The following is a 26390-nucleotide window of genomic DNA, read 5'->3' on the forward strand; positions in this document are numbered from 1 at the left end:
AGGATTTTGTATATAACAATCGCAATTGTTTTAAAAAATAATACTGGTGATCCTGTACTTTTTATCATCTTTAACTATGCCCTGTGGGTACTAACTTGTAAAAGTGTCTTTTTTTCCCATGCTCATCGTGGGTTAGGCCAAGCCTATAATGGGGATGGCCCGACTTATCCCGGACATACCTATAAAAAATTATTGTGTTGATCACCCGGATCCGATCCCGAGTACCCAGAGCGATAGAATGACATCTTAACCGCTGGGCCATCCGATTGTCGAGCCATTTTTTGGCTAAGATTGATATCAATAATTTTATTACAGCTTCTTTTTTAAAGTTTTATCCTCAATTTATCTATCTGAAGTCATATTGGCGCCACAGCGTGAAATCCTCTTATCCACCTGATTACTTGGTAAGAGGATATCAATGAATTGTTTTCTATTTTTGGTTACCTAACCTTTCATTAAAAACAGATTACATGTTACAATGTGAATAAAACAATTCCTTATTAGTTTAATTGGTGACACACAAACATCTTTTTTATATTTTTCTCGTATAAATATGACCTTTTACAGAATAGCAGCAATAGTCGGATATGATCTTTCCTTCCCCGCAAGTTCAAACTTAATTAATAACATTTTCCTATTTGTATGACCTTGCATGACAAAGCCTACATACCTGAAGCAAAGTAGGAGAAATATTTGTAAAGACCTACTGGATTTCTCGAGTAGTAGAGTTCGTGTTTTGTTGTTAAGCTTCTAAACAATATGTTTTATTAATTCATATCAGGATCCGCTATGTACCCCGTGTGCGTTTAGTGGATATATGGGACAATATCGTTCCACTCGAATCGCAGTTTGGGATACGTGAAATCACGTGAAGAGATGAAAATTAACAGTGCATTTTACGCGCGTCGGAATGTGTGAAACGCACTATTAAGTATACCCGAAAATAGTGTTAAGAGGATGTTGGATTTCCTTATTAGTTAACAGAGCAATTTCATTTTTTAGCTGGTAAACAGTAAATAAAACCTTTGGAACATCTCGCGTGACTAAAAACTTCACACCGTAACAAAAAATTTTACTGCATGCAATCTTTTGTTAATACACCTCAAGAATTATAATTATATATTCTAACTAATACTACTACTACTAATAATAATAGAATTATATAATTAAAAACCTGAAATTTCGAACACTCATAAATGGCCGGCGGTGGTTAAGGCATCAGCCTACTGCTCTGGGAGAAGGGTCAAGGAATGAATCCGGGCCAGCAACCATAGGAATAAGTCAGGACCATCCCTCACCACCCGATCGGCCGCATTGTGGGCTTGGCCGAACCCACGGTGGGCCCGAAAAATGACCCCTCTTAGTGCCCACAAGGTGTAAAGAGTAAAAAAAAAAAAAAAAAAAAACACACACCGTTAAATGTTTCTCGTATTAATTCTAAATACGATATCTATCTACTTCTTAATTAATATATTTAACATCTAAATATAAAATATACAGTCCGAGATATACTTTGAGAACGATTAAAACCGGTTTGAACTGTTGTAATATTTTTGGGTTTCAATATATTTCGGTTAACTTTTAGTCAATACTGTGTTTATAAAAGTATTTGAATTATTTCCGCTCTCATACCCCCTTCCCTAATTAGAAAAATTTCATAAATTTCCTTATATAAAGAAAAATACCCATATTAAACAACTACTGTTTTCTTACGATACAAACCCTGAGCTTTGAAGAAGTTACGTTAAACTTAACATTATCCGTTAATTTACGTCACTAATTTGAGCAAATTTCATTAATTCTTCATAGAATGATTTTTATACGACGATTTTTCTAGATAATCCAAAGCCAAGTACTTATCTAGAGCGTTATAGACAGAGCTGGATAAGTCTTCTTGCTCATCCGATTCCGGTTTGGACTCATAATTTGGAACCAACGATGGAACTTCTTCCGATTTACAAATAGGAGAACTAGAAGAACACATGCTATCGTTATCCTTCCATCCTTTATCGTAATTTTTCTCCACTTCTATATTCGATTCGGACTTTATACAAGGGATACCTCTGCGAATGCTTATGATGAAACAGATAAGGGATAGAACCGAATCGATAAGTGCCAAAGCCAAGAGTACAGCGTATATCGTGATGAAGAGGTTCCTTTTATTGGGGTCTTCGGCATCGTCGCGTCTAGTTATGGATCTCGTGAGCCCTACAGTTGCAAAGACAATCAGCAGACCAATTGCAAGTTCTCCAACGACTGTGACTACAAAAAGGGCGCACCAACGTCTGACGTTTGTGGGTTCTCTTCCTACTGCGAGTGCCAAGATTCCGTTGATTCCAACAGCTATACCAGCCCAAATGCCCGTGCCGTAGGAGTTCATAAAGTCTGAGGTAACAGCTACGGATCCACTTATGAGAAGAAAAACCGAACAGAGCAGCTTACACATACCCAAATCGGAAATCAGCGTACGAGGATAATGCGGATGTTGTTCCTCCACCAGAACAGCCGGATAATACAGAGAAGGTCGACCTTGATAGAAGAGAAGACCATCTCGAGACTTCGGGGTCGTCATCTGTAATGAAGACCACACGAGAAAACTTAATAGGGATATCAGCGCATGATAATCTGACCTAAAATTTATCAACTGTATCTAAGAGATAGCCGATTAAGGCGAATGATGAGTTGGCTTATTTATTAGCACAGAAATTAGAGCAAATTCCTCTTTTAAATCATTTCCTGGAGGTAAAACATTCGGTTTAATTAATAAAACATGAAAAACCGAAATTAGCGTTAAGATTTGATTTATGAAACGCAGACAAGCAACTACGCTGGTGTCCTTCCAAAGAATACTTTATAATTTTGTTTAAGACGAAAATTGTACCGATTTTTAAATAAAAGTTTCTTAAATAGATATATTTACTTAGATTTTTATATAAAAACTTTTGTTTTTATTATAAATTACCGTATTAACCTAGTGACAGTTACCGCCACAACACATTGCTGCTTTACGAGTTCGCGTTACGCAGTGCGTTCATGTAAAACAGGTTACAACGCGAAAAAAATCGATTAAAAATTTTTAAAAACTGTTTAATATTTAAATAAAAACTTTCTAACACATTGAAATTTAATTAAAAGAGTCAGATTTATCTATTTTATAATAAAAAAAAACAATATAAAATATTACCTTTGACTTCTCACAAGCCGCCAATTCCAAGTATACACGTGATTCCCGCCACAGCTGACCTTCTACTTACTGCGCATGTACGGAAACAGTAAACTGCACTTCTAACCTAGTTACGATAGCTACGAGGCAGACGATCAGGTTGGGGAGACGAGAATGTAGGACCGTTCCACATTCGTACAATTTTTGCGGTTATTATTACTTATCGTCGTAATATATAAATAAGTTAAGCGATTTTAAACTATCACGCAAAAATAAATACATAATTATCGTATTAGGCGCGGTTCGAGAGAAAGTAAATTCAAAAATTTAAATTATTAATCTTGCGCCAAGAGATTATTTAAAGTTTTTTCTTTTTTTCCTAATTAAAACAAGAATGTTTTAATAATTAATTTATGAATTATTACGTGAAATTTGAAATTGTGAAATATATTAAGCAGTATATTATGTGTTGAGGGTTGATGGGTTAGTATCTTGATGTCACGTGATTAAAAATTCGATTTACCCGTTTTTAAATTATTGAATCCAGATATTTATCGGTACTCTTTTGTCATTAATCTTAAGAGTTGGTAAGATATAAATAGATTTCGATCGCTGTACATCGATTATTACTTTATATATATATATTTTTTTATCAATAAAGATGTCGAAAATAAGTTTTAAAAATTTAATTTTACACAATGTAACGATTAAATAAATAAAGAGTTTATATAAAAATAAAACTTACTTTATTATAGATTCGTGGAAAATATCAGCATTGAATCAAAATAAATTAATAAATACTTTACTATGAATTTTAATATAAAAAATATTATATTTATATTTTATTATCTTAATTTGCTAATAGTTATTATTTTATTTTTATTTAATAAAAAAGTCTTAATTTAAATATTAATATGTTTTATTGTTCACAATTATTTAAGAAAGGAATCAAATATTTAAAAATTAATCACGTGATTGTAGTTAATTATTTATGCTTACGACTTGAAGCCCTCTGGTGAGTTAAATTAACTATTTAGAATAATAATTTAGAATAATAATGATAGACTTTATAAAATAAGCTTAAATTTTTAATTATTATATAAAACATTTTAAATAATTTTAATTTAAAAAAAGCTGTTTAAATATTTAGTAAAAGTTTAATATTCCGTGTTTTCTTCCTCTTGTGAGCACTTAGAGGGCCTTTTTCTTTAAAGCAAGCCCACAATGAGGCACAATGGGTTCGTCCAAGCCCACAATGAGGCAGCCGAGGGCCGACGGATCAACCCCGAAAATATTCCTGGGCTTTTTTGACCCTTTCGTATTCGATTCCGGGTGTCCCGGCACCGTAGATTGCCACTTTACCCGCTTTAGCCACTTGGCCAACCGCTCTGGTGGACCCGGGATCGAATCCGGACGGTCCCGTCGGGTGTCGGCCTTTCTTTCAACATCTGGCTATCCTATTGCAAATCATGATGGTAGGATCTGCAAAAAAAAAAAAAAAAGTTTTCTCTGTGCTCCCTGTGTTAAAACAGGAAAGTGTTTTGATAAAAAATAAATTTGTATACAGGAACATAATAATAGGATTATTTTCAAATGGAGACATAAAAGAGTATCATGCTTTCGCCAGTAGATTTGGGTTCGATTTTCTTTCGTGATGGGCTCACCTTTCGTTTACTCGTTTTAAAGACGGCCGAATGGCCTAGCTGTTAAGTCGACTGCTTTGGGGGACCTGGAATAGACTATTTATTTTCTTGTTCGTATACGACACGTGGGCGATGCCTACCGGGAGGACTTCCATGGAAAAGTAGCCCCTATTTAGATGTTACAAACATGAAAACCCGGAAAACTCCACCTGGTTAGCCCTTTGGCCAGTACGAACCCATGTTCAGTAGTTTAATCCACTCGTCTACTTGTGGGCTCAAAAATTAAAAAAAAAGTAACTATATAATTATTGGAATAATTGATTTATTTGAATTATGCTTTCTCATTAATATGTTTATTAAATTTGAAATTTCCTATCAAACTGTTTATTGGTAGCATCTTTATTATAAGAAACGATGGTAGTTAATAAGACTACTTGTAACGTAATTTCATTAAGCATCTACCATCTTAAAGAGACATTTATTAATCATAAATACTGTCTTCTATAGCCATAGTAAACATATGAATAATAATTCTTCTTGGATTGACATTCATAGAGTCTAGCTATTGCAAATTTGTAGATTATGTATTTACTTAGATAATGAGGCGAATGGCTATAATATACGAGATAAGTCAAACAGCACGATCTAATTAGCATCGTACAGCATCCAGAAATTACATTTTCGTATAGTTTAAGAATAATTTCACTTCTGAATTAATATAAATAAATGCCATATAAATTCATTTTGTTATAAAAATATTTTTTGAATTTTTATAAATGTTAAAATAATAAAAATAATGAAAAATGTCGCGTGAAAAATTTATATTGATTTTCTTGGGAATTAATTCTAGAAAAATACACCCGATGCTCCTGCCATCTCGTGTTCGGAAAGATAAGTATATAAGCATGCTGTTTGCTAAAACATGATCGCTATTTGTAGTCAGGATAGAGAATATAAATGTCAAAAGTAAGGATACGTTTTACTTATTTTTTAAATTTAAAGTGAATACAATAAAGATTTTGGCAGTACTAAGTTTATTTACAACTTAATTTGTTCATGATACAGGTATTAGGCCTCTGATCATTATAAAAATGTGACTTACAACTCATTTGTGAATAATAATAACTTAAAATATATATTTTTAACGGAGACATGTTTCTGTTTATTCATAAATAAGAAACAATTGTAGATACACCAGAAGTTCCTATAACAATTAGCATAAAATGTTCCTTCACTTGGGTGACTTAATAAACAGATTTCGTTACATATTAGCATCTCTATTATTATATAACAAAGATTTCATATAAAGAAGGGAATAACAACTCCATATTAAAAAAAACAACCAAGCCTGAGTATGTGGATGAGGTCCTGGATCAAATGATCCTGTTAGTCTGGTCTGGTCCTTCCTAAGTGTTTGTTCTAATCAGGCTGAAGGCATGAATTTATTCAGAGAATGTTATGCCCTTCTGATCCATTCCAATCAAATAAACATTGTTTTTTTTTTTTTTTGTATTCTTTCTGCACTGTGAGCACAAAATAGGCCTTTTTCAAGTTCATCATGGGTTCAGCCAAGCCCATAACTGGACAGCAGGATTCTACAACGGACCACTAAAAAATTTCTGCGGTTTTTCAGCTACACAAATTCAATTCCAGGTCCCCTGGCAGCAGGCCGAGGCCTTAACTGTCTCGGTTATCTGGTTAGCTAACGAACGTCATTTAATTTGGAAGCTGTTCGATTGATATTGGATCGAGAAGTCTGAAACTGCCGAATGATATAATAAATTATCAATTTCTATAGTTCGATCTGATTTCTTTTTCTCAAGATTTCTTGTATTAAAATAATTTTATTCAGAAACATTCTAACAATCACTTAGCTTTACATGCCCCAATTTTCTAAATGCCCAATGTAATGTACAATTTTTTGTTGATTGAGACCATTATTATTATTATTCTAGCCAGCAGTGTAAAATATTATAATTAAATTTCCTGGAATTACTTTGAAAAATTAATAAAAGTTTGTAAACATGGTTGTAAATTTCAAGGATCAGCCTTGAAAATTTACTTTTTTTTTTGATTTTTCTAATAATAAATTATTGTATATTAAAACAATAAAAATTTTACTTCTTAGTTTTGAAAGTCACCTTTAATTATCATACAATAGATTTTTTTAAAATATATTTATTATACAAATGAATTTTTAAGGAAAGAAAGAAAGATATTTTCAATTAAAAATTTAAGCATTTGTATTTAGATACAATTATATAATAAACCATAGTCTGTGTTGAAGACCTGATGGCCAAAGCTGATAAGTCATCACGCCACCTCTCTGGTGGACTCGGGATTGAATCCATGCAGTTGAGAAAGCTCAAGAATTTTTCGTGGGCACTCTTACACAGATATGTCATACCCCGTCTTTTGCCCTACATGGACCTGCCTATACTGTGATGGATATGAAAAGGCTCCCTAAGTGAATTAATTTAATTTTTTATTTGTCTTTTTATATAATTTTATAACAGCAACAGTACCGCTATCGGACACTTTGATATAAATATTTCCCCCTAGAATAAAAGTAATCTCGAAATGTTTAACATTAAGTATCATAATGAGGAAATTTCGGAATCTTCTGTCTTGTTGGCACTAAGGGAGCCTTAAGTGGAGAGAGTACTGAACTGAGCAGTGGTCTACTCGGGGTGCTGTTACATTATGGAAAAATGCTCTGTAAGGCTATGTCCTATGTGGCAGCATCCAGCAACTGCGGGTGGAAAGGATTTTTGTACACGCTTCCAACTTGCGAGTGACTTCTGTCCAGAGTGTGACACCTGATATTTACAAGATGGCAGCGAGATGACTTCGTCGAATGCTACTGTGGAAAATATGACAAGCATCGAAGTGGTAAATTTGAAAGTTAAATGTTATCACTAACTAGATACACAACAAATATAAAGAACCTTTATAGGATAATAAGTTAAAAAAAAGTTTTATTTTTAAAACTTTATGTAATTTAATAATTTCTGATTTTGTATAAATGTAAAAGATTATTAATTAAAGTACCGGGTACATACAACATATATACACAATTTATTTGTCATTCTGTTTTCATTTATCTACAAAATCAGCCATTTTTTTCGTTGGAAGCGCAAGTAGTAGAAGTGGCGATCAAACTTGCTTGGTAGCTGCTTCCTGTACACGTGTGTAGAATCATCATCTGGTGGTTGCTGCACACTAAACGCGGTTACTGCAGGCGCACACATTTGCTTGAATCAGTTTGTCCGGTCCACTTGGAAGGTGTACATGACCACAGTCGCTGGACACTGCTATGTAGGATGTAGTCTAAGGCCTGTAGTTTTAGCTTAAGTTGTAGCTTATGTACTAATAGTTTACAGAGTTACTTTTTTATAAGAAGCTCTGTAGCATCTAAATTATTGTGATATTTAATCAAAATTTTTGTTGTAACGTTAATGTGAAAAATACACTGTGTTCCAAAAAGAATGCTACTGCTTCGAATTATTGTAATTATGTTAATTATTATCTGAGAACATTGTAACGTACATTAAAACATTGCAAAACTGTCAAAGTTTCACATTTGCCCATTACAATTTATCAATTTATTTATTTGTAATGGGCAAATGTGAAACTCTGTGTGCATGCACCTCATGTCGTAAGGCACACTGATACTCAAATTCTTTCTGCACTTGCCACAGTACATCCATTGTGATGCCTCTCAAGGCAGCCATGATTCTATAGCTTCTGAAAATTCACATCACACAATGACAGGCAGTTTCAACTTTGCAAACTGCAGAACACAAAATGCCTTCCACTTTTTGCAGAGTTGTCATTTTTGTTTATGATACTTCCTAGAGGTAGTGTATGTTGCATACTTCTTGGATAATAATTACAGTAATTTAAAATGGCAGCATTTGTTTTGAAGACCGTGTTTAAAATTTCTGATAAGTTAACGATAAACATCATTTTATATTCTGTATAATCGAGTTTTTAACAATCATTAATATAACTGAATGAAAAATAGAATAGAAACAAGAAGGGATTAAAAGCTGGAAACAAGAAATATGCTGCGGAGAGACAGAATAAAATGAGAATATGCAGTAACGAAGCTAATAATGAATTAGAATCTCATTTTGATGATTTAAAGCTTGATGAGAAAGGTATTTTAATATTAGTTAAGAGAGATTATTGAATAATACTTGACGTGTAATTAATAAAATTTCTTTTCTTGTAGATGACGATTCTTCTTATCCCGCAGTACCGTTTAACGTGGCAATGTGGGATCTGAATCATTGCGATCCAAAAAAATGCTCGGGACGTAAATTATCTAGACTCGGACTTATAAAAACTTTAAAATTAGGCCAGCGATTTAATGGAATTATTTTAACTCCATCAGCCAGCCAATGTGTTGCTCCAGATGACAAGTATATTCATTTTATTATTTTGTAATCTGTATACTAGAAAATTTATGTTATTTATATATTACAGAGAAATTATTGATAAATATGGAGTTGCAGTTGTCGACTGTTCTTGGGCCAGAATTGACGAAACACCATTTTCAAAAATGAAAGGGTTGCATCCCAGACTGTTACCTTATCTAGTGGCCGCTAATCCAATTAATTATGGTCGACCATGTCAATTATCTTGCGTCGAAGCATTGGCGGCGGTGTTTTATCTAATCGGTTTGTATTGCGACAAAAATAATTTTGTAATGTTTGAATGTTTAATTACTTTTTATAATTATAGGTTACGACGATTTTGCGCACATGTATTTAAAAAAATTTAAATGGGGTCATTCATTTCTCGAACTCAACAAAGAAATTTTAGATAAGTATCGGGAATGCCATACTAGTTTAGAAGTTGTACGAGTACAAGAACAACACTTAAATCTGTTGGAAGAGGAAGCTGCTGCTAAGAAAGGTGCATACAATTATTGCATATTATATGTGGTACATTCAGAAGGTTTGCAGTTGGAGTGAGAATGTCGGATTTTTTTAAAAATATGAATTCATTCCAGAAGGGAAAACCACGAACAAAGAATTGTACATCCAAATTCTTTGATGATTATGTGAAACAATGACAGAAAAAGGCCTCAAAACTGGGTGCTATAACATGATAACGCTCTGGCTCATCAATCTCTCCTTGTACGGAGGTATCTGATTAAGCACTCCATCACTGAACCTTGTGCTGTGTCTGCCTCTTTCTCTGCATGGAAACACACAAAATCTTTTCTGCAAACTTTTTGAATGTACCATATATATTGTTTCTATACATTTAATTAATTTCATTTATTCTTTTAGATGAGATTGACTTACCACCATTGGTAGAAAGCAGTACTGATGATGACGAAGATGATTAAAATGTTAATTATTTGTAATAAAGTTTGACGAAAAATCATTTATTTGCGTACTTTTATATATATATATAAAAAATGATGATGATAGATTAAAAAATTGAATCTTAATAACAATCCATTCCTGGAAATTTTGTGTCTTCACAATTGATGATATCATCCAATAGAGATTCAAAATTATTTGTATAAAGATCCGTTGATTTTTCACTTTCTTCCAAGATCGATCGCAAATTTTCAGACTGTAGAATTTCCACGAAGTCTTTTACATCCATTTCTATGTTAGTACTATTCAAAATATCTACAACGTCATTGACTTTTGAAATAGGTTTAATCAGATCACAAATTTGTTTGTCGGTTTTGATATCGAGAACACTTTCAATTATTCTGGATCTGCTTTCATCGTTAATAGAAATACTCGTGGAGTTGGATCCCAATTTTAGGTCGTCTTTATCTTTGCGCATGAAATTGTTTAATCCAGATGATGACGTATTGGTATTTATAGACGTGAGGTGACCTATTAAGTCGAGAAGAATCTTAACGGCTACATTTTGTACAGTTTTATCGTGATCTTCGAATGCACTCGTAAAAGAACGAGCAAAACCGCACTGACACAAATCCGTCAGCAGTTTTTGATCGTTGTTATTTGACAATGTTAAATAGTGGTTGAGAATAAATTCCCAACTTTTTAAGGCAGACATTTTCACTTCCCAATCTAAGTCCGTGGTAACTGCCAAATAAAGAGATTTATAGAAATATTGAGGCACGTCTTTGCTTTCGATCCAATTAAAGATGGCTTTTGCGGCAGCTCGGTGTACGAAAGTATCCGAGTCGCACAATAAAGCTCGACAGTAAATTAATAAAGCATTATCCTGAAAAATAAGAAAAGTGAATGTGTATATCATAAATAATTTTAAATATTTAATAATAAATAATACTAACCAAAGAAATCTTTTTATCTTCAAAGAGATGTTTCCATCCGTCGGCGGATAAGATAAAATAGGAAACTGTTTGAATGGCTGTTGCTCTGATGTAACCTTCGTAAACTTCGGAATTTGCAATGTCCCATATGATGGTATGAAAGGACTGCTTACAAAACCAAGGGATAATGTCTGAAATAAAAACATAAGTGTTTCTATTATTTACTTGCAAGGATAAACATCCTCATTGCAACACAAGAAGCAATCTTACTACATTACTACTAAATGACATTGCCAAGCCAAATTTTGCAAATAAAATTTTTTGTTTTATCACCTCATAAAAAAATTGCTTACTATTGCCAAATGATCTGCTGTATTATCAGACTATAATAAGGTTAAATTAATAATTAGAAATAAAGTAATTGACTAGAAGTAGGTAGTTAGGCTGCCACCTTGTGAATATTTATAATAAAATTTCTGGAAGAAAATTGGCAAAGAATGGAACATGAACCTGCAACTTTTGCCTACCACGGAGATATGTTGCCAATTATGCTACCCAAACCTCCATCTAATGTTTGCTTCCAGAGCTATCGAGATATAATGCATTTAATTTTGCATTATTATAGCCCGATACTGATAACATGGCTGATCATATGGCATTACTTAAAAATCAATTTGTGGATTTATTCTTTATAATTGCTTACTGTGGATGCAATAAACTTTTTGCTGATATTTTAATTTATTCTATCAACTCTTTAATGTGTGAATTTATAATTTTAAATTTGGATACAAAGATTTTGGATCTAATTTATTACATTTTTTATCAAAAAATCAACAGTTTATTTTGACGGTTGGAGGACGGATTGAATCTAGATAAGAGAACTGTTAGAGAAAAGTATCCTTTGTATAACATGGTATTTACATTCCAAAAAAGTGCCATGTTATGCAAATCTGTGCTATACAAAACAAAGGACTGGTGCAAAACATTGGGTTAGGTTCCAAAAGTTAACAAAAGTATGCTATTCTTTTCTATTACTGAGAGAAATATGTTTATTAAAGCAATCAATAATTTATTTCCAGTCAATAATTAACTAACAGTCACAATTAAAAGTACTGTATTACACATTAATATTAATTTTGGTTAAATCGCGTGTTTTCTTTTTACAAAGTATCGTTGTCATCTGAGCATTTTTGTTGATCTTGATCAGAAATACCAGCAACATATTCATTTGTTTATAATTTTTATCATAAAAGTGTTTTATGGATGACAAAGTAAAAACATGTTATTAATCAAAAATTTGTTCTAGCAGATCACATTTATTCAGTTAAGTACCAAGCAATTCTTTTTTCTTTCAGAATTTGAGTTTGAATACTGAATTGTTTGAGTTGGGAACGGTTCGAGTACCGAGACTAGTGTTGCTTGGGCAAACGAATTGAATGATTTGGTAAATATTGTACGTTTGAAAATTAAGTTATTACTATCAACGGTAATCTTCGACAACCATAGTAATTGTTATATAACACATACTCCTTATTGCTGAGAATGATTTTACTGCTTCAAACAAATGTTTTTGACCTGATCAATTTTATGGAACGTTTACAATCGTTCTATAATCGAACCAATACACAATATCAATTTCGAATTTAAAATGGTTCAAACGTTTGGTTAAAAAATCGAAATATATAAAAATATTTATAACAATGTCTGAAATGTTATCAATTTAATACACCTAAATACTCAACGAAGACTAAACGCAGTTAAAAACAAAAAATTGCATCTAAAATAGTACGGTAGAAGCCGTTCTTCAGGTTAAACCTTAATCCTCTCCCTCTTCCCCCACAGGAGAATTTCCAAAAATCCCTTCTTAGTGTGCACTTTCATGACATACTCTAACTGTGTACCAAATTTCACCTATAGGATCAGCGGTTTGCTGTGGGTGATGACGAATCAATCAGTCAGTCAGTCAGGACAAGTAACTTTATATATTTAGATTACCTACCCGTGGTTAAAAAAGAAAGCTTAACAACACTTACCTAAATTTTTAAATAAACTTTACTCAATCTATTTGTTCAGGTATATGAATAAAATATATTTGAAAATGTTGGTCAATACTCAAGTTTCATGTGCATATACTTGAAAGAGCTGCTGCTGCAGAGTCCAGATCATTGGATTAGCCCCCATTTCTTGGTCCATCCAATCATTTCTTTGGACTTTTTTCTTTGTGGACAACAACTATCATGTGTATGCTGTAGAAGTACCAAACACGAGCTGCTACGTACAAGAATCGTAAATGCCATTAACAGTATGACATCTAACACGAATTAAATATCAACTGAATTTATTTTCATTATAAAATCTTATCATAATCTGATTTCCTTGGTCTATCGCAGGGATGTCCAACCTGCGGCCCACTGCACCTTAAATTTTTTAGGTACATTTTCATTTATTTTAGTAAAGTATGTTGTAAAAATTATTCTCATTTCACTGGATACACTTGGATGTCGTAATGACATAATTAGTGCTAGAAAATTGTTTTATCCAGAAAACTGTTATGAGTGTGGGTAGAACATACTGTAAACAATTCTTTTCATGCATGAAAAACATCAAAACTGCTGAAAGAAATAGGTCGAGCGATTCCCATTTAACTCTTTATGCTCTGAAAATGTTCTCTCTCTAGGTACCAGTACCTGGAGATGAAATTGCTTTTACCCCTCAAGCTCGAGGGAAATTTGTATAGCAAAACCAGTCAAACAACTTTTCTTTCAGCTGATTTTATCTTGAACTATGTGTTAATTTAATGAGCAATTATTGTGATATCTGTCACAATTCAGGGCTGCAATTTTTTAGATCTTTATGAACAATGTTCTTGATTTTAATAGTGTTATACTTTTGCTGTTAACAAGTGAATCATGCTGGTCATCTAACTGTTCTAGAGAAAATTTTTGAATTGAAATAATGCGACTTCAGTCCAAACCAGAAATTCGTGTATAGTTAATTGGGGTCTCTGGCTCCTAAGCTTTCCATTTCTGGTCTCGACTTTCGTCTATCTAACTCCATTCTTGAGATTACGAAAGGACAGACAATGGATGACAGTGGGAATTTATCAGTAGCGTAGCAAAGGGGGTGTATCATGCACCGGGCGCCACTCTCAGAGGGGCGCCCAAATGGTCTGCAAGACAAACTATATGTGTTTCTGGAGGGGAAAGAGGGCACCAATAAAGTGTTGGGTACCAGTTATGCCCCGGGCACCAGTTATGTTCGCTACGCCACTGGAATTTATAGACCTGCAATTTTAAAATTGCAGCCCAACAATCTTCCAAATATTAAATTATCAGTTCTATATTATCTCAATTCAAATAAATTAACTATTTATGTAGTTAATAACTAATTATTGTAATTGTAACCAAACTAACTTAACCAGCCATAATGATATGTTTTTCCTGTATATTATAATAACAGAACTTTGTTAAAGAAATTATGCTATTATTTGCATGTAATAATAAGAATTCTTAAAATGTTTACCTTTGTGTGAAAAAAATATATCATTAATTAAACACAGAGTGCTGTCTATTACTTCCCAGTTTGGATCAAGCAATCGTTTTGTTAAAACAATTCTGAAAGCATCCAGAGGAGGAAATTTTCCCCATTCTTCATCCTGCTGTACGCATAATTTTCCCCACAAACAAAGAAGTTTCCCTAAAAGTTTAGTGCACTTATCAATTACCTAAAAAAATACTTTATCAATATTCATTTTTAAATATTATATTAAAATTATTTAATGATTTTTAAGATGTACTCACCGTCGAAACCGTGTTTGGACTTTCCAATAAATTAATGACGGCTGTTGTTAATCTAGAGATGTCGAGTTTTATGTATTCGCTATCTAAAATGAAAATTTAGAAATTGTTTCAGGATTACAAGATATAATAAAAATATATTTCTCGTAAGATACATTACAAATTTACCGTAAAGTTCGAAGTTATCTAAGAAGAATGTAAGTAATGCAACCTGTAATCTTTGACAGTTGAACGGATAACCTTGCAACGTAGATCTGACTGAACATTCTGTCGTAAGCGAAAGCAAGCTGTGCAACTGTAGACAAATTTCTTGTTTTTGCTTGAAAATAAAATTAATTTTAACAACATTATGTATGTAAATACATTAAGAAAAAACTGGAAACATACCTGACAGCTTAACTTCTTGGCAATTTTAGAAATAGAAGATATGTTTAAATTAATAATTTTAATAGTTGAATTTTTGTTATTTAGAGTCGATTCTAAGCAGGATAGAATGTAAGGAGGCACGTCTCCCGTGTCCGTTAAGTAGGACAAAGGAGATAAGAAAATATCCATTATCTCTTTAGACAAAGTTTCGTTTGATTGATTCCTGTAAGAAAGATTAGACTGTTTGTATAATTAAGTATTATTCTTAAAATCTTTAATTAAAAAAGAATTTAAATGGTTGACTCATAGATTCATTAAATGGAATTTCTAGATTGAACTGATAAGATAAGGCAAGGCAACACGACGGGCAATCTGCCAAGGAGAGGTGCCTTCCAGAAGGACTTTCTATGGGAAACTGGTTCCTATTTAGGTGTATGCGAAGAAAACTTGAAAGATTCCATTTGGCCAGATGCAAATTTGCAATAAACTTTTCACCAGAGCATGCAATTCAACTTTTAAGCAAAACTCAAGTGAGACAACCATTTTAGATGCTCACTAGTGAACTGATACATCATCTATTGATTCCACACTAAATTAGATATTCACTAGATAGCACTCGTGGGGAATTATGAACTCATTTCATAATTCTCCATGCAGATTATACCATTTTTGCAAGTTGCTTAATGACTACATATTGTATATTGTTAAGTAAATATCAGATTTTACTTAGACAAACCTGTAAGGTACAGTTTACTACTCGTGTAAACTGTATGTAGCACATTAATAAATATTTATATATCTATATATTTATAAACAACTTCACTTGAATAAACATCCCATCCTTAGTTGAAATTCGAAATCAAAGTAAGCTAATAAGTGATAATTAAAATCAAATAAATGTTAATTGAGCTGAGTGAGTGAAGCTCATTCCTTTATTTAAATCTAGCGATATTTGAGTGTAAACTCCTCTGAAACTACTTGACTGATCTCAACCAAATTTGGTATGGACATAGAGTCCGTGTCAGTGAATTTCGTTAGCTATTTGGAATCCTGATCAGATCATGTTCTTAAGGAATGTTACAGAGAAACTGCTACAGACTTAAGATGGGATTTTGGATGCTTACAAAGCTTGCTCAGTAATCCAGTTCTGTTTGTAAATGTAAACAAACACATCACTCAATTTTTGCTTGTCATTCCTTGAGTTTTAAATAATTCAACATGACAATTGAGTCTAAACTCCATCTTAACAGTTTTATATGTTTTTGTATACAGTTAAACCTCAGATTTCAAACACCTCGTTTTATGAACATTTCAAACACCATATTTGCCCCAGTTACTGTACAATAACTCTGTTTCCAAACAAGCTACTCGGCAAGAGCTGGCCACGAATTAGAGAAATTAGACAATTGTTCATTAGAATTAGTTTGGTTTAGTTACGGCAACGCAACACAAGCAATCTGTCGAGGGAATGCATTCCGGGAAGACATTTTTAGGAAGCTGGACCCTATTTTGGTGTTGCTAATGTGAAGAAAACTCCATGTGGCCAGCCCATTGGCCATGCCCAAACCCATGACTAACTACCAGTGTTCAGTGATCTTATCCACTCTGCTACTGGAGGGCACTTTTTAGAATTAAGAAAGTACCATTCAGAAATGAAAAACCTGAGTTGTTAGATGTGGAAAATTAAATACTTAAAGACTTGCTATAAACTTTCCACAGAGTACTACTTGATTCCATACAGGCAAGTGCTATATCATTGTCGCTGTAATTAAGCGAATATAATATATATTTTTTAAAATTATATCCTTTTTTTGTAAGAATTATATTTAGTGTATTATTTTCTTAAATTTTTTGTCAATAGATGGCTCTACATCAGTGGCGTGCCGTCATTGGAAGCGGTGGAAGCGCTGCTTCCCTTGTATTCTCTAAAAAATAAATAGATTGTGTGATTATTTTCATATAATTAAAATTAATATTTTATTATAACTGCATTATATATCTTATTACATATTCCTATACACGTGAAAAAACAATAAGATTGCTATTGTATATTCGAATATTAGTGGCGGAATGGAAGTGCTGTATTGTCAGCTTCCAAGCAGCCAGATTATACTCATTCGGGCATGCGCTTTACAGAGCACCAACCTTACCCGGTTTAGCTGGTGGAAGCTACACACATATAACGCTTCCAATTCTATCCAGGACCGGTCCTAGACTGTTAGCCGCCCTCGCCCGATTATGTGAATCACGAGTAGATTTATAACTTAACCCAACCGATAAGAATTTACTGGTAAGATGTTTTTATGATAGTTCTGTATAGTTGACAGGAGTTTTAAAAAATCCATTAAAATATTTGATAATTTTATTCTGCTCTCCCATCTTATATTACTTACGGATTTCAATGTTAAACCAGTGATATTACGATTCGTATGTCCCATCTATAAGGAAATGTTAAAAAACGTGTACAAATCTTGTACAATGTTAAAAAATTAACTATTACTTTGGCAGCATCATTTACAACTAAATTTAATGAAAGATGCATAAGGTACAAAAAAAAAAAAAGCTCTAGAATTTATTTTCCTTAAATTTACGATTTATGTATCCGTTGTCATAAAAATTTGTCTTTCCACTTTTTCCCAAGACTACAAATATTCAAGTACAAAGTAACCGGTTTCAACTTATTTCTACTTAAGAAGTACAATAGTTAAATAATTAAGAGATTAGGGAATTGGGGACATAAATAAAACCCTGCTGAAAGAGCCGGAATGGAACCAAGATCATCACTGACGCGCAATTAACTGATTTCCCCTGGAAGTCGGCTTCTTACAGAAACACAGCTTCCCTATCATCAAATGTCACGGCACGCCACTGCTCTACATGCAAATCAGCAAATCAAATGTAGATTGAAATGAATTGATTTACAGGAATCCAATAGATATTTTGGAATAGAATATATGACATAAACTAAGTTAGGGGTATATAAACGTAACTGCCGACTTTCATAGCAGTTGGTTGAATGGTCTAGGAGTGTATGGCGAACAAACAAACATTCTCATTTATTATATATACATAATACTAATATTTAATTTAACACTAGGTAGCCGATTATTTAAAATTAAAATAATAATAAAAACTCTGGTTTTACACCAAAACTGAAACTAAAATTTAAATTTAAATCAAAGCAATTGAAACATAATATTTCGGAAAGTGTGGGTAAAGTACTTGTCTGTCTTGATAGATTTGGTTATATTTCATCCAGGCAGAGTCAAGTCTCTATAGCACGTTTTTGTAAAGTGATGGTTTGAATTTAAATTGATGGTGATGGAACATTTGGTTAATGTAACCCTTGGTGCCAAGATGGCGGCTCGTCTCTGATTCCAACAAGGAAACAGTGGGACGCACGTTCTAACCTAACCTATTCTAATAATTTGGTTGCTAATAATTATGGTAATTTATTAGAATAGGTTAGGCTAGGTTAGAACTGCATCCCACTGTTTCCTTGCTGGAATCAGAGACGAGCCACCATCTTGGCACCAAGGGTTACATTAACCGAACATTTTGTTTTTAATATATACTAGGAAGCCTAACAGTTCAATTAATGTTAACTCGCTTATAATTAAAATTTTAAAAAAATGTTTAAAAGAATGCAAATTTATAAAACAAAAATTAATGAAATTACTAAAACACAAAATAAATTTAAATTTGATTATCTATTGTGCAAAACAACACTAAAACAATTTCTATAGTCATGTGGCAGAAGGAAAAAAAAAAGCCGCAATTAATTTTTAAAATTGTAATTAAGGGTTTAGTTAATTTTGCAGGCAAAATTAAATAAATGATTATTTAAAATAATTATAAAAATAAAACTAAATAAATTAAACCAAAAATTAATTAAAACTAAAAATAAAATAATTAAAACATTGGTCTTTATGCTGAAATCAAAGCCAAAGTTAAAATCACAACTAATTAAAATATAAAAGTCATTCTGAAATTTTCAAATTGTAAATTAAATTAATTTTTAGATTTACATTATTTGTGTGCATTTTCCTTTTATATATATATATATAAACAGATTAATCCATTTTGTATTGTTTCTTATGTGAAAATTTCTTTCAGTTTTCGAACAAGCTTTAGGAATAAATTAAGTTTGAAAACCGGGGTTTGATTGTATTTGTAAGCATTGCTGGCTAGCAGCATTGAACAAAGCTCAAAAGTTATTACATATGAACTGAATTAAGTGATTCCAAAGCAAAGTTTGAAAGGAGTAAGCGTTTCCAAGATCAGATATCGTTACTTGTATTTTGAAACACATTAAATAAACTAGATTTCAGCATAAATCTTGTTCAACCCAATTATGTTCTGTCATATGATTACATTATCAAATACAGCTAATGCAATAAATAAATAATATATACCTAACACATATACATGTAATTGTAAATTAAAGCATCTCTATTTGATACTGTCTAGAGACATATTTAGCAGTCCAAATGCAATCAAATCTGGCTTGGTGGCTTTTGGACCATGCAAAGACATCTCCATGAAAACAAATTAGTACCCATAATCACTATAATGTCATTTTTAATGCTACAAGCAACAAACATTTTATTGCACAAGACACTCATTTAATATATAAACCTAAATGATGCAGGGGATACTGCTCAATGCAATCCTCATTCCAAAAGTATAAAACTGAACAGCAAGTTCAACAGCCAATTGTAATTGATCCCCTATGGTGCTTATCACATGCAGCATGATACTGTCAAGTTCACAACATGTCCACAATAAACAATGCATTTTAAATGTCCCAGCATCAAAAGTAATGTGGATTACGATCTGGAGAATGAAGTGAACAGGTGGTAGGAAATGTACGACTAACCACTCTGTTATCGGTGAAATGTTGCAGAAATTGCCACATACACAGTATTCAATATGTGAGGGCATCTTGCATGAAAGTGGTTGACTCAAAGCATTGTTGCTGTTGCAATTGGGTATAACAAAAGTGTTAAGCATATCTTGGTATCTATGGGCTGTCATAGAACATGTCACATGAACTAGTTTCTTTGAAGAAGAATGATTTAAAAATAAACATGGTTGTGAATCCATACCAGACTATAACTTTAGGTGAATGCACTGGAATCTGCTGGAAAACACAAGGAGTTTCTGTACATCAAATATGACAGTTATGGATGTTTCACTGAGGTATATATGCCTTGTCACTCCACAAGATCTTCCGTGGTCAAACACATCCACTTCCATTCTCATAAAGGAGGTCAATGTAAAGGTCAGTTGGGTTTCCCTATCAGATGCAAACAATTATAATTATAGCTGATCTTATACGGATAACAATGCACCAACTTTCTCAGGACATTCTATACTGTGCAATAGGATATACCAAACTGCCATGACATTACATATGCACTACTGGAATGTGTAGCATTAGTCATTGACTATTCAACAACAGCTAGGATAATATCTAAAATAACTTGTGAAGTAATCATTCTTCTGATAGCTTATGAAGTTGATGGTCTTTGGCATAAATTCCTGAAATGTAATCACAGCATTGTTGTTGTTTACATAAAATAGCTTTACAAGAAACATGAGTTCAAGCAAGGTGATGAGAATGGCATACAGCTGGACCACTTTTATACCTAGAACATGGCTGCAACACAATAAACTGCTTTTTCATTGCTTACAGTGCCAAAAGTGGTGAGTTTTGGAACTAATTGTTTTTAACAAATGTCTTCCAAATGTTCTGAAATGTCACCAAACAAGATTTAGTTGTATTTGGATTGCTAAATATTTCCCTAATCACTGAATATGGGTTCTTTACAATCACCTGGTATAAATACATACATTATATACCTTAAACCAAATTATCTATCATTAGAAAAATTTCTAATAAATGAGAAATGCATACCGAATGATAGACAGAGATAGGAAATGTAGAATAGCATGTATATGTTTAACATCAATTAACTTCTTAACCAATTCTTCAATGATACACTGGTCTTGCCTAAATAAAATGCAATGATAAGTCAAATACATTCAATGTATATGGCAATAGAAAAAACTTGCTATAACTTACCAAGGGGAAACAAAAATAGATAATAATTCCAACAACTTGTTTATATAAATTTCATTCATTTTATTGCTTCTTAAATTCCTGTTTATAATATCTATTACTTTTTGAACAGGGATCAAAGTTTTATTATTCGGTTGCAATTCTGAAAATATTCTAAATACTTCAACAGTGGAATCAATCAACTTTCTTGATCTATCAAGCTTTAGGGATATAGAAGAATCTTGCAGATAATTAAATAATTCTAACAAAGTATCTTCAAAAATCTTCAGAAAACTATCTTTGTTAATAGCATTACATTCAGAAGCATTTAGAAGTGTAGATAGTTGTATTGCTATTAAGCTGGCAGCAGTTCTTTGCACATACAAACTATCTTCACCTAAACAGCACATACCAAAATCTATAGCACCTAAATTAAATTAAAATACCATCCTTTTTAATTCATCTTAATTATTTGTATTAATGCTTAATTTAAGCAATTAAAGCTTACCATTACTATGAAGCCATAGAATATATTGTTCTTTTGCTGCTAATATGCTGAGAAATTCCAGTACAGACACTTTCACTGAAAAATTCATCACTTGATAATTTTTTTCTTCAAATATATTACTTATCAGACACAGGAGTTTCTTTTCATTGCTTTCTAAAGATGATAGAATATCATTATGATTATGACACACAGCCAACAGTTTTAACAAGAAGGAAACTGTTATGCAGTTTATATCAGATAGTTCTCTGTTTAAAGCTTTCTCTAGATATTTTTCTAGTTCTGTCCTTCTAAGCATTTCTGTAACAAAATTTCCTGCAAAAATAATATAAATATTAATATGATTCAGATTTCAATGACACTCCAATTAAAATCTTGTTCTAATAATAAAAAATCTTATAAAATAAATTATGCTTTCATTATGTAAATTTTGGTAAAATTGCAACTCTGAATGAAGCTGTAGACCATATCCATAGGAGTAAAAAATCAAAAGAACTGTTAGTCTACATGTGATCCTTCACAAGATATAGCTCCTTAAATATCACATGTAGGTATATAGGAGGACAATAAGGATCACATGTAGATCATTGATTCCTTAGACTATTGACTTATATGCCTTACTCCTATGGGCATGATCTACAGTTTTGATAACTTCCTCATTCAGAACTGCAATTTTGCATAAATTTACATTGACAATCCAAACTTTTGCATTTTTTGTAGATAGAGTAATACATTATATTTCAAATAGGCAACTTATCTCTTTTAATAGAATTAAGATTTACTTGTGATCAAAGCAATCCACATCTTTTTTCAGAAATAGCAGTAGCTTGCTTCAATCATAAACAAAGGTTTATTCCTTTAACATCAAGAATTCTCTTTGAATCTTACCTCATTTATCTAAGAGATAAGTTATCTATTTGTATATATTTATATATAGAACTGTTTTGATCAACTGTAGGAATGAATGAATTGGAACATGTTGAATTCATAGTTCAAAATACCAGTCACACTATTCATTTATTTCTTACAATAAGGCAATGTCTCTTTGACTTCATGCACTATACGTATGACCTTAAAATAATTGTGCATGCTAATTAGAAGTTATCTGCATTCTATCTTCTATTTCCTACATTTCTTTATATTTCTCTAGACACCTTCAACATTATATTGACTGTAAAAGTCATTAAAATGATCCTATAGCTTCAGTTAAGTCTTAAATTACTATGCAGCATTAAGAAATTTTCTTCCATAATATCACAGAGTGAATTATTACACATTATTAAGTTAGATTTTGAGAAGAATGCAGTATATCAAATTGACTTCTGATCTATCATCAAGATATTTTTCAAAGAGTCAATGCTCAAATCTTATACACAGAGGTCTTGTAGCAATTCTGCAGATTTATAATTATATCCCATCTTAATATTGGAGTTTTATCTAATTAAAACTTAATCATTTCGAGATTATATTATTGAATAGATAATGCTCATTTTAATTGTATTAAATTAAGCTTTAATATGAGAAATATTTAGATGTAAGATGAAGAAACGGGTCCAGAAGCAAAAATATAAGTTTTAATTTAAGTGAAAGACTTGTCATGAAGGTAGCAAAAGAATAACAATGGAAGGCATGGTGGAATTGCAGTTCTGAATGAAGGGTTTGGATTAGTTTTTGATTTCAGGGGAGAGATATATCTTAAGAAGGATCACATGTATACAATCGGTTCCTTTGAAATTTTACTCGTACGGGCGTGGTCTACAGCTCTGGTAAGTCCCAACCGCCTCATTCAGAGCCGAATTTGTACCCTTTGGAGTAAAGAATTACCCTTTGAATTTGTTATATTTGTTTAATGTGTAAAGTTTTGATTAACCAATAAAATAATTCTACCAGATTTTTCATTTTCTTTCTTGACAAAACTAATTAACTTCTCCAATAACGAATCGTCAATATCATCTTTTAATTTTCCAAAAGAAATCAATTTAAAAACGTGATTAAGTTTATTAAAGATCGTTTCTGACTTTGTATCATCCATTAAAATGAACTAGCTGAATACAGTAACTATTAAAAAAGAATAATAACTAGTTATACAAATCCTAACGTGACACTTTAAACAACTAAGGAGGCCGCCATTTTGATTTAACCTCGTTCACACAAACTTAAATACTTTGAATTTTTTTTTGTCATTTTATTGAGTTTTCTATTTTTTAAAACATTTCTTACGTGTTCAAAAAATTTAAAAAATTAATTTATTTTTATATAAAATATATATGCAAAATATGTTTTTATTCAAGTGTCTGGAAGCTTTACTGCCTCTTTACACTCAAGGTCTATATAAATAGGCCTGGACACGATCCCGAGATCCTTTGCGGCAGCGGCCATTTTTGGTCGTATCGATAGATTATCACGAGGTTCCTGTGTAAGCCGGTTGTATTTAAGTGCTCAAAAATTGAAAGAATGGAAAAATATCATAGGCCGCGTTTCTTTATGCACCGCTCCAGAAGCGCTTTACAGCGAACACACCGAAACTGGTTTCTAATTGGCCAACACCGCTCATGACGTCATTCGCCAAACGTCATCGACGACAACAATTAAATTTCAGCTTCATCCGTAATTGTTACCGAATTAACAATACAAACGCCATTGTTGTTGGTCTGAATCCAAACTCCATTTTCGTATCGCCGGCACTTTCCAAGGAAAATACCGAAATTTTTTCTTGTTTCAGAAGAAATAACGGAAGAAAAAAGCTGAAAACTTGTAGAATAATCGAGGGAAAAGGGATAGACGGAAATACCGTATTTCAGTAAAGGAAACAAAACTGAAATGAAACATCTGGAAGTCGACATTAGCCAACTCGCAACAAATTATTGTAGAAGGAATCTGTTTTAAACGAATTCGTATTACGGGTAAATTACTTTATTTAATATAAGTGTTATGTAGATTATCGGAATATTTTCGTACGTTTCCTGAAGGGAACAAAATTCCGATTAAATTCGAAACCGTCTCTTCTTATTTACTTTGATTCTTCAGCACGAATCTTAATCAACTGCACTTCATTGTGCCAAAAAACAAAATAGATTTCCCTTATCTCCGGATTTGATTCCGGCTTCCCCGGAGTGGTAGGCTGTCACCTTTACGGTTCGACCGTCTGGCTGTCTACGTGAAATTGTATAAATATATATCTCCCCATCTAAACCAAGAGTTCGAGGATACGGTTTCATTCTATAAAAAACGTACTAATAGACTAATAGTCTTTGGTGAAACCAGAGCGGTTGAGACATCAACTTATTTTTGTGGGCAAATCGGATATATCGGGCTGTGTCCCTTATCCTGTGAGCCCTAGACAAAAGGTCCTTGTAAGCTAGGTTCTCGTCCTTCGTCGAACGATCTGCATAGCAAACCGCACCTTTAGTGACCGCTTTTTACATAATTCATAAAATAAACGTTCGGTAACCCGTACTAAGTATTAGGCCAATCACTACATTTATTTAGTATACTTATTTCAAACACGATGCGGGTAATACAGCAGTATTCTTACCATAAAGGATCATTACAAGTTTAATATAATATTGCAATATATTCCAAAGATTTTTATATTTTAAATGTGTTCTTAATTGTTATATTCGAAAAAAACACTTATCAATGTTCCGTAGATTTAAAAAAAAAATAAAGGTGACGTGTAGAACAGGTTGAAAACGTTCGTTAAAGTGAATAAATAATTCTCAGTGACATAATGTGTTGTGGAAATTAAGAAGCCTCTTGCCAGGAATAAACTGATTAATTAACTACATCATTACATAAACAAAATTGATTAAAAAAACAATTAAATATTTAAAAATTTTAAATCATAAAGAGAGGTATCCAGGAAAAACAAAGTGTAACCTACATACTTAAAAGCAAAACACGAAAATTTAATTTCTACGTCAATCAAATGGATAGCTTTCCAAGATGGAAAAACACAAAACACACTTATACAGCGAAAAAACCACCATCTGTGAGCTAACCAAGAAACCTAAACACGAAATAAATCAAAACATAAACCGAACTGTATGGGTAATAATTACAAAAAAAAACAATAAAATATTACCTCAAAATTAGCTAAAAAAATAATTTCATTTTCTCAATAAAAAAGCAGAGGTTACAATTTGTGACATTTACCAATAAGGCCCAATCATTTTTTAAAAGAAATGACAGACCAAAACTACTTTTACGCATTATTGAAAGAAACCCCATGTAACTGTCATGTCATACGCATTTTGCAGCGTATCACCTTAACAGCATCGAATAAATATAGTGTATACTTACTCCATCCTTCGCAAGGTGTGCAAATACCTCTGCAATAACACTGCAAGACATTTAACCTGCATTAACAAGAAATTTTCTCGTTTTTCTTTTTTTATGACATTTTCGAAAATAATTTTCATAAAAATAAACTTCAGTAAGTTGTTATTTTTCACTTATAGGAAATCAAAAATAGAATTGCTCCTGATCAATTGAAACATATTTATGGCAGACCCGAGTCAGCCCGTAGGGGCGAAGAAAGAAGATCGATAGCCCGACAGGACGAAGAGGAAAGAAGGA

General features: G+C 32.4%; 3 protein-coding genes across 4 annotated transcripts; 1 reads left to right on the forward strand and 2 right to left on the reverse strand.

The window, feature by feature from the left end:
* Positions 1–1709: 1709 nt before the first annotated feature.
* On the reverse strand, positions 1710–3787 carry LOC136970326 (uncharacterized). Its single transcript, XM_067264755.1, has 3 exons — positions 3687–3787; positions 3185–3382; positions 1710–2572 (listed from the first exon to the last, which is right to left on the reverse strand). The coding sequence occupies exon 3, from the start codon at positions 2570–2572 to the stop codon at positions 1796–1798; it is 777 nt and encodes a 258-aa protein (XP_067120856.1). The 5' UTR covers positions 3185–3382; positions 3687–3787; the 3' UTR covers positions 1710–1795.
* On the forward strand, positions 3637–10206 carry LOC136970327 (18S rRNA aminocarboxypropyltransferase). 2 transcript variants are annotated; one of them, XM_067264757.1, is made up of 6 exons: positions 3637–3750; positions 8834–8969; positions 9044–9233; positions 9298–9491; positions 9556–9729; positions 10110–10206. In XM_067264757.1, the coding sequence occupies exons 2-6, from the start codon at positions 8897–8899 to the stop codon at positions 10166–10168; spliced, it is 690 nt and encodes a 229-aa protein (XP_067120858.1). In that variant the 5' UTR covers positions 3637–3750; positions 8834–8896; the 3' UTR covers positions 10169–10206. The 2 variants fall into 2 exon arrangements, with proteins under 2 accessions (XP_067120858.1, XP_067120857.1); XM_067264756.1 differs by lacking the exon at positions 3637–3750 and adding an exon at positions 5645–5772.
* LOC136970324 (BRCA1-associated ATM activator 1) lies at positions 10192–23939 on the reverse strand. Its single transcript, XM_067264751.1, has 10 exons — positions 23700–23939; positions 21816–22127; positions 21332–21734; positions 21164–21259; positions 15265–15466; positions 15046–15196; positions 14881–14963; positions 14603–14804; positions 11102–11271; positions 10192–11031 (listed from the first exon to the last, which is right to left on the reverse strand). The coding sequence occupies exons 1-10, from the start codon at positions 23842–23844 to the stop codon at positions 10270–10272; spliced, it is 2526 nt and encodes an 841-aa protein (XP_067120852.1). The 5' UTR covers positions 23845–23939; the 3' UTR covers positions 10192–10269.
* Between the last annotated feature and the right edge of the window lie 2451 nt (positions 23940–26390).

Source organism: Centruroides vittatus, unplaced genomic scaffold (genome assembly GCF_030686945.1).
Source record: "Centruroides vittatus isolate TY-2023 unplaced genomic scaffold, ASM3068694v2 contig_1916, whole genome shotgun sequence".
NCBI lineage: Eukaryota > Metazoa > Arthropoda > Arachnida > Scorpiones > Buthidae > Centruroides > Centruroides vittatus.

Excerpts from the sequence above, each read along its gene's own strand:
- LOC136970326 (XM_067264755.1), bottom strand. The coding sequence starts at position 2,572 with ATGACGACCCCGAAGTCTCGAGATGGTCTTCTCTTCTATCAAGGTCGA.
- LOC136970327 (XM_067264756.1), top strand. Across the intron at positions 8,970-9,043 it reads TTTAAAGCTTGATGAGAAAG|ATGACGATTCTTCTTATCCC; the intron begins GTATTTTAATAT and ends CTTTTCTTGTAG. Across the intron at positions 9,730-10,109 it reads GGAAGCTGCTGCTAAGAAAG|ATGAGATTGACTTACCACCA; the intron begins GTGCATACAATT and ends TTATTCTTTTAG.
- LOC136970324 (XM_067264751.1), bottom strand. The coding sequence starts at position 23,844 with ATGGATGATACAAAGTCAGAAACGATCTTTAATAAACTTAATCACGTT. Across the intron at positions 15,197-15,264 it reads CCAAGAAGTTAAGCTGTCAG|CAAAAACAAGAAATTTGTCT; the intron begins GTATGTTTCCAG and ends TTTATTTTCAAG. Across the intron at positions 11,272-14,602 it reads TATATTTTTTTCACACAAAG|ACATTATCCCTTGGTTTTGT; the intron begins GTAAACATTTTA and ends TTTTTATTTCAG.